The sequence below is a fragment of the Colletotrichum lupini genome, chromosome 5 (genome assembly GCF_023278565.1).
Source record: "Colletotrichum lupini chromosome 5, complete sequence".
Classification (NCBI taxonomy): Eukaryota; Fungi; Ascomycota; class Sordariomycetes; order Glomerellales; family Glomerellaceae; genus Colletotrichum; species Colletotrichum lupini.
This window is the reverse complement of record NC_064678.1, coordinates 1309871-1319219: the sequence shown is the minus strand read 5'-3', so window position 1 is coordinate 1319219 and position 9349 is coordinate 1309871. Positions and strand designations below refer to the sequence as shown.

The following is a 9349-nucleotide window of genomic DNA, read 5'->3' as shown; positions in this document are numbered from 1 at the left end:
TCTTAAGTATTTTACGCCTTTCGTACGATTACCTAAGGGCTATAATATTAATTATAAGCCTCTTTTCCTTCGTCGTTCCTAATTTAATAAAGTATTCGTATAATGAGTAAGAATCGGTATAAATAACCGTTAAAATAGGTAAAAAGCTAATTTAATTAGTAATCTTCCTTAGCGTTATTAAAATTATATAAGAGAGGTTAACGCCGTTAATTATATTATAAACCTCTGATACTAATACACTTCTCGTTACCTATTTACTTTTAGTTAACGAGTAATAAATTATATTACTATATATAATAAATTCGCTCTTACCTATACTCTCGTTAGCTAAAATAATAATATACTCTAATTACGAAATAAGGTCGTTATTATTTATAAATAACTTATTAATAAAAACATAGAGCTTATTAGTTATAAAGTCGATTAAGTAATAAATAAGACCTCGATTAAGATTTATCTATTACTACTTAAGTTACTTATTAAATACCTCGACGTTTTATTTCGTTAAATCTATAGCCTACGCTACCTTAGTATAATTAAAAATTACTTTAGGTTAATAAATATTTATAATATATACCCCTCGCGCGAGCTTAGCTTTATACCGCTTCTTAACGTTAGTTATATTTAGATTAATAAAGTTAATCTTCTCGCCCTACCCCTTTTATTAAAAAATAATAGTTTCCTTTTTAATTATAAAAATCCCGCTATTAAATACTAGGGGGTTATTTATTATAAAAACCTCTTTTAGCTTTATTACGAAGCCCGCTTTCTAAAGCTCCTTATCTTCCTTTTTTATAAAATTAATATTAAATAGGCCTAATATATCGTTAGTCTATATTCTAATAGTCCTAAATTAATCGCCTTCGTACTCCGTAACTAATAAGTACGGGTCGTACGTAAAAGTAACTATTAATAGTTAATTAATATAAAAATCGTAATAAGTAGCTTACTAATAAGTACCTAATTTTGCGAGCCTATATAGTAGCTTAAGTACTTTAATAATCGTGCTTTCTAAGTACTTATTAACTATTTCTTTCGGTAAATAAGCTAGGATTTTCCTTATAAGCCCTGTGGCCGATTAAGTATAAGCCTAGGTAATATTATAGCTCTAAATCTTATATCCCTTCTTCCGTAATAATACTATTAATACTATTATTAATCGTTAGCTATAGCGCTATATAATAAGTAATTATATAAATAGCATCGCTTTTTTAACGTTACCGTACCCCTAAATTATATATCTAAACTTCTTATACGGCTAGGGTATTCCTTTCCTTTTAATCTTACGAACTATTCATAATTTAAATATATAGAGGTTTATATATTTTTTTAAGTTATATAAAATAAATCGATAGACCCCTCGATTGTAAAGAGTATTTACTTCGATAAGATCTAATCCCTTATATAGCTTTTTAATAGTTATAATTACGCCTTCTTTACGTAGTTTAACTACTAACTTAAAATCGGCTTTCTTTTTTATTATATAAAAAGTATTAATTACCTTATTATTAATAATAAATTGCTACGTTAGGGCTTACCGTCGTAGTCTTTTACGACGTCTTACTAGTAGTATTAGTACCCTTTTAGTAATTTCTTTTTCCTCGTCGTTTATTAATATTACTATAACAATTTCGTTAAGGATAATTTTCTATACTTTTACTACGGGTTATATAGTTTCCCCTAGCTCTTTTTCTTCTTATAAGTTAAAAATTACCTCGTTAAGATCTATATAGTATAGTCTAACTACCGTAATTAATATTTTACATAGCTAGTCGCAATTTCTCATAACTATATAAGAGCGCTCGTTAATAAAAATTAATTTATATAGCCTAGCCTACTATTAGGTAATTTCGCACTATACTTATATATCCAAATTTAGTAGTATATCTAAATTACCCCCTATATCGGGCCTATTATATATAGTAATTACCTCGTTAATTTACCTTCTTATACTTACTTCGCGCAGTACCCGTATTACTTTTTTAATTACTTAGGCTCGTTAGCTTATACTTAATAATAATAGCGAGGCTAAGGTCGTTCTTAAATATACTCTAAATACTAATAGCGTTAAGATAAGTCCGTTAGGCCCTATAGTATCGTTATAGCATTTAAGTACTATTTAGAAGCATTCGTCGTTAGTAAAATCCGGATTTTCCTTTTTAATTATTCTAAACGCCCTTTTTAATTACTAATATACCCTTTTTACTTTTTTAATACTATAGTGCGCTTTAACGGGTACGACTTTTAGCTATATACCGTAGGCCGTCGTATTATCCCTAAATTTTACTAACTTAAAGCTAGTACTAGCGTTAGTTCTAATGCCGTTTAGTAGTCCCTAGTATATATCGATTTAGCTTTTTTATAGGGCTACTTATACTATCTTTACTTATAAATCCTAAAGGAATTACCCTATTTAAAAGGATATAGCTACGTTAATTATATATAATACTAACTAACTATTTAAATAGAAAATATTAACGACGATTTCCTAGTTAAAGTTAAGCTTATTACGTAATTTAAACTTAAATTTACGTAGGCTCTGCGTATTTATTTAGCATTAGTAGCATACTTTCGTTAACTACTCTAGCACCTCTATTTCGATATTATTATTACCTAATTACTTTAAGAGGTTATATAGCCTCGTAACCGACGGGTACCCGAATCTTTAGTATAATCTTCTAAGCTTACTTTCTATTAAGTAATTAATTAACTTCGTATTATTAATAAGCTTTATAAATATATACCCCTATTATTGTTCGACTATTTTAAAATACTTACCGCTAGAGATTCTATTCCTCGTATTATTAAATATAATACCTAGTCGATCTATATCTTTTAAATATAAGAGAAATAGAGTATTAATAAGTAAAATATAAAAAGTTATCGTTCCGAAGTACGTCTCTACTTCTATTATACTTAGGGTAACGATTTCCTTACTTAGACCGAAACTAATCTTTATAATACCCGCCGTTAACGTATTAAGTATTATTAGCGCGATTTTTTATAGCGCTTAGAATTACTCTTTTCTTCTAATTAACTATTATAATACCCTAATATTTAGGATAATCTTATAAAAATCGTCTAGGCCGTACCTTTTACTTACGTAGAATACTTATATAAGCTTAGTATTCGAGGGATCTAAGTAGTATAAAAAGGGCCCCTCTAGCTACCCCTAGATTTACTTAGTACTATATTCTTTCTTTTTAAATATTAAAAGAAATAGCGTCTTTTCTTTAATCGTTAAGAGAATAGGCTTCGGCCCTATTAGATTTGCCTTTTTAGCCGCTTTTATATCCGTTATCTAAGGGACCTTCCCTTACTATTCGTAAATAAAAGCCTACTTATTAAAAGCTTTTACTACTCTCTATTCGTTTAGCCTCGTATATCCTCTAGAAGCTAATAAAGTAAAAAAAGAGTAATTAATATCGTTAATTTCGTTATAATCTAATTTATTAGTATAAGAAGTAAGATCTTCCTTATTTTCTAAATCTCTTATAGGGGGTATATACTTTAAGCTACTACTTTAATTACTATTACTAGGTTCCGTACCCCCGGATCTACCCTTATATATAATAAGGAATTAATTAAACTAACGAGGGCTAGTTTTACTATCTACTACCCTTAACTTTTTATACTATTTATATAATTTAGTACGCTCTTTTTTAGAATAGTTACTTAATTAATATCTATCCTTTTTATAAATATAGTATTACCTCTCTTATTACCCTACCCGTAAGTTAAATCTCTACCTATTTAATAAATCTAAGCCTTTTTATTAGCGATTACTATATCTAGCCTCTTTTCCTTTCCTATTATACGTTTAATCGACTTAATATTATTAATAAGGGCCGTCGTACGCTTAGAAATAAGTTTAGCGCGGTATTCTCGCTTTAATATTAAAACTAAATCTTAACCTCGAGTAGAGCGTCTCGTAGTCTTTAGGTACTTAGTATAGGGTTATTTTTACCTCTAATATACGCTAAACTATAGTATAGAGATATCTAACTTTCCGCTTATTTATCCCCTTATTTAGCTAAGTTTTTACTAGCTTATTAATTTGATTAATAAGCTTTTCAAAGATCTCTACTTACGATTTACCCTCTATTATCCTAACTATAAATATAAAAAAAATCGCTCGTAGTTTAAATAAGAGCTTTAGGTTCCTATTATAAGTCTCGAAGTAGCTTCGGATTATATTAATTATATTAAAAAAGTCGTTTCGATCGAGATTACGTACCGCTTCGTAATAGTAATTAGAGGCTTTGCCTACGAGTACGATATTAATTACCAAATAGTACTAATATTCCCTAATTCCGACTTTTTTATAATAATTATAAAATATCGTTAGGGTTTTTTATAAGACCTTATACTTTCCCCTAGAGTATAATTTCTCTTTTAAAAAGATCTTTTTAAGGTTTATAAATTACCTCGTATTTATTACTAGATTTTCGGTATTTATATATAATCCCTACGTTATTACGTACTGTTAATAACTTCGGGTCGTTTACTTCCTTTTTTATTAGCTAATCGGCGCCGAATTTCGCGTTAATAGCGGTAATAAGTTATAGATTAAAATAAGTAAAATTATTAATTATCGTACTTCTAGCACTATATTTTACCCTAGTATATCCTTTTATAATAATAAATTTCCGTTAGTAATTATAAAGAGGAAATCTAAGTCGTTTACCCTTTTTTTAAATTCGTTAAAGTAATTATACGCTCTATCGACCTATACTTAGTTCTATAATACGAATTCCTCCTCTATAATTATCGCTACTAATATTTCGTATAGCTTTTATAATTATAATTACGTTAGTAATACCCCTCGCCCGTAAAGGAATTTATTAACTACTTTCGCAATTCCTAAGCTTACGATCGTAAACTATTCGTCTAGCTAATAACTAAAGTCGTTTACGATTTTATAAAATAGGGGTTACCCCTATAGCCCCTTTTTCTTATAAACCTTAGTTAAATAGATTAATACTGCGTTAATTTACTCGCTATTAAACTAATCCGCAATTCTATATATCTACGTCCCTTAATAATCCAAGTTAATATTTACTTACTTATAAAGGATTAGGATTCTATTTAGGATCGGGTTTCGTCCTCTTTTTTTTTACCTTAACTTACTAAGGGTCGTGCTCTAGCTTATACTCGTATTAGTAATTATTAATATATTTAATCTTAATAAGGATATATTTAATCCGCGCGCTAGTTATAATAAATCCGTACTTTCGCTACTTAACGAATTTATTAAAGTTTAAAAAATTCCTACTTCCTCTTACCGTCTCGCTACTACTCTTATTTTTATTATTTTTAGTAATTATTACTACCCTTCTAAATCGCTAGCTATCATACTTACTAAGATCCTCCTTTTTATTTAATATAAAAAGGTAAGTTTTAGTAATTCCTTTTAATAATAGTAGCGGCAGACGTTTATATTACTATAAGAAAATATAATAATTAGTCTTAGGATCTTTACTAGTTATTAATTTCTACTATCCCGTATACTTCTAGCCTCTTAAGCCTCGTACTCTTTATAATCTCTAAATAGCTTCCTTCCTTAACCTACCTCTTCTAGGGTAGTATTCTATAAAAATAGTTAAAAATAAACGCTAAGTAGCTCGTAAAGGAGCTATATAAGTTATTAAAAACCGTATAAGCCGTTAAGTACGGTTAACGAAATTAAGCCCTCCTTTTTATAAAATTATAAATTTTAAAAACTTATTAAAAATGCCTACTTATCGCTCGTACGCAATAGGGTTAGATACTTTAAAAATCTTATCTTTTATAGCCTCTTAGTACCCTATTTTATATCTTTTAAGTAGTCTTTTTCGTAGCTTAATTACGGTTAAGTAATTATTACTTATTAACGATCCCTTTTATTACTTAGTTAATTTCTTAAAATTAATAATCTCGTACCGGGAGCTAATATAAAAAAAAGCCCTTTAATAGCCCTCTAAAAAATTCTTTTTTTTTCTCTTTAAATCCTCGTTTTTTTAGCCTTTTTTTAAGCTAATAATAACTTTAATAAGAGGTCGTAGGACTACTTTAAAGTAGCCGCCTTTTTCCTAAGTTAATTTTTAAAATCCGTAATACTCTTAACTTAATACTATTAGGATTTCTAAATCCCCTCCTCCCTCGTTAGACCGTCCCCTATATTTTACTTTTAAGTAATACCCGGGGGGTAGTTAAGGGAGCTACGTAGAGGTCGTTTAGATCGTAAGCTTAAAGTCGTACTTATAAAATCCTCGTAATAATAGACTTTTTTATATACTATAAATCTCTTAGCTTAATAACTCTTATAAAGTTACTTTCGTTATTAAATAAGAATATTTATATTTAGAAATCCCCTTTTTTAATCGCGCAATATTCTTTTATATTATATTATTAAACTCGTTCGTTATGCTAATTAATTAAGTAGGTAGTCGTTACGTAAGTATTTCTTTTTATTAATTTAACTAGTTAATTTCTAATTACGGGCCGGCTATAGAAAAGTTATTTAATAAAAAAGCTACTCGGGGTAATAATAAAAAGCTAGTCGCTTAAGTAGTTCTATTAATTAACGTATTTTAATATAATAAACGTTAACCTCTCGTAAGTAGTAAAGGGCTACGATTACTTAATTCCGTGCGGTATTTAAAAATCGCCTCCTTTTTTATCTACTTTTATAAAGTTAATTAATATAAATCTCTTATCCCGTATAGTATTAAGAAGTCGTCTCTTCTACGTAGCGAGATATTTTACTAATCTATAATAATAGAATTTAATTACTAATTAGTATTAGTATCCTTATTATAAAGTAGTTAGTTCGAACCGTAGTTAACGAAGAGATTAATTAAACTATATAAATATCTACGTAAGTATAAAAAGGAGGTTCTAATTATAAGTTAGGCTAGCTACGATAATTATAAATAGGGCCCCTAATTAGCCCCTGCGCAGTCGGCCGTACGCCGCGGTCGAATTAAACTTCTAATTTAATAACTATATCTCTTTAGTAATATAAGGGCATCTGCAACTCTTCAGTATAGGGCGATCCCCCATTCATATTATACAGAAAGACTATGAGACTCTGCCTATAACCATCATTATTCATTAAGGCCGGGCCCTCCGCTGTTGCTTACCGTTATCCTACCGGTGTACCGGCGGACGCATACATAAGCTCGGCGCCCGGAGGCCCCGCCCCGGCGATAGACACCCCACTTATCTCGGTATCCCACCGGCTGAGTAATTGGGCCTATAGATGGGCCAGACGGACGCCCAGCCAATCGTTGGCGAGCATAGGCGCATCCAACTGCCGCGGAAGGTTTAGCCTTGACACCCACCCTCCACCGCCGTCCACCTCAGTCATCTCCCTCCTAGGTAGTCCTAGTCCTAGTCCCTGGCCTCCTGGCAAGCATAGTCGTCTCGTCCAAGAGCTAAGCGTACGGCGGATTCAAGCGAAGTCCACGTCCGAACACCCAACATAACGCCCACACGCTCTCCACGCACGCGGCACACTCACACACACACAAGACCTGGACCTGGACCCAGACCAGACCACCTAAGCCTTTAGCCCTCTTTAACCTATCCTATCCTATCTCCGGGTGGCTATCCGGCCCCCTTCTCAAGCAACCTCTTTTAGATCTAGTCAACCCGCCGGCAACTACCTCCAGGGCAATGGATCTATCCCTTCCTTGCGTTGGAGGTCCCCAGAATGCCCTTCACCTGCGACCATGAAGGCTGCGGCCGCTCCTATCTTCGTAAGGAACACCTCACACGCCACAAAAAAGAGCACTCTGCAACGCCTTCATTTTCCTGTCCATCATGCGGTACCAAGTTTACAAGAGGGTATGTATGACTGTGGGTGGTTGACAAACTACCCATCCCTTCCCTAGTACGTGGTGTCTCTGACACTATTTGTCTTGTCACTTGTCGCGTCCATCGGGTCGCATTCCCCAGACGCTTCTCGTGGGTTGACTATCGTTTGTCGATGTCGATCGGATTCTGGATCCCGCGCGAAAATAAGTAACTAACCGCGGGAAATTTTCTATCAAAATTGTAGAGATACCCTCCGTAGACACATGGTACTACATGGCCCTTCAGCCCCGCCAACCCGCGTAGCACAAGCCTGCGTTCCATGCCACCGGACAAAGACCAGATGCGATGGTCAGCAACCCACCTGCTCAACATGCAATGACAAGGGGAAATCGTGCGAATGGCCCCAGCCGCGCGGCGGCAGCAAGTCGCTGACGGACCGATCTTCCTCTTCGCCGTCCAGCTCCTCCGGCCTACCGACCTCGGGCTGCACGCCGCCCTCGAACTCCATGGCCTTGCCCGACCACGGCGGTCATCTGATGACAGCGCCGAGCATGCAGCATCAGCATCAGCATTCGCAGCATCCGCCCACCGGCATGACTACTACCTCGCATGCGATGATGTCGGCTGGTCCCATGCCGATGACGACGATGTCCGACACCCTCGACTTCACCACCCCGGGATCCATCCTAGATGAGGCCATGAGGCTCCAGCTGCAGAGCATCTACTTCGCCAAGTTCCATCCCCAATGGCCGCTGCTGCACCGGGAGACGTTCGAGACTACGGCGCAACCCAAGTTGTTGATGCAGGCCGTGATGACGGTTGGACTATGGTTTGCTTCGTGGCCTGACGCCAGGGGCTTGGCCATCAAGTTCCACGATAGCCTCCTGGTAGAAACAGGAAACAAGCTTGTAAGTTGCTGTTGTTGTCTGCTGTTTGCCAGACTATGTGTTTTTCCTCCGGGTTTTGCTTGTATCCTTGCGCTTGGACGGGTCCTTGCCAGATACACGGACATTTGTCGTTTTGTTGAACAATCTACTCGTAAAGAAGAATATTGTACTAATCAACGTTACAGCTTGATCTATTAGAGCAGTCAAGACAAGGCATGCTCTCGCCGCGGATGGATTTGCTCCCAGTTTTCCAGTCCATGCTGATCTCGACAATACTCGTGCCGTATCGAGCGGACCAGTCCATGGACAACGTGATGATGACGCACTCCATGTTGCTCGAGACGTTTAAAGCTACGGGAGTATATGAGCAGTCAAAGATCAATCTAGGGTCGCAGCTCTGTGGGCATAGTGGATACCCTTGGATCTTTAAAGAGTTATATCAACGGTAAGCCAAAGCTCCTTCCCCCGATATATCAATATGCCAAGGAAGACGAGAAGATGGCATTAAAACCATCGCATCTTCTTCAACTAGTTTTCCCTGGAAACTAGAAGAACCAGTTTCTCCCCTATGGCATACTTCTCCCCTAACTCAGTAATACACGAGTCATGGCTAACTCTATTCGTGTACAGTCTCGCTATCTTCCAGTTCAAACTACATCTAA

General features: G+C 34.8%; 1 protein-coding gene across 1 annotated transcript; it reads left to right on the top strand.

Moving 5' to 3' along the window:
• Positions 1 to 7616: 7616 nt before the first annotated feature.
• On the top strand, positions 7617 to 9349 carry CLUP02_09807 (early growth response protein 1 is a zinc-fingerprotein; the record flags this gene model as incomplete). Its single annotated transcript, XM_049288785.1, has 4 exons — positions 7617 to 7830; positions 8086 to 8708; positions 8873 to 9086; positions 9318 to 9349. Coding segments are annotated over 4 exons (1083 nt in total), but the record flags the coding sequence as incomplete, so codon positions are not given.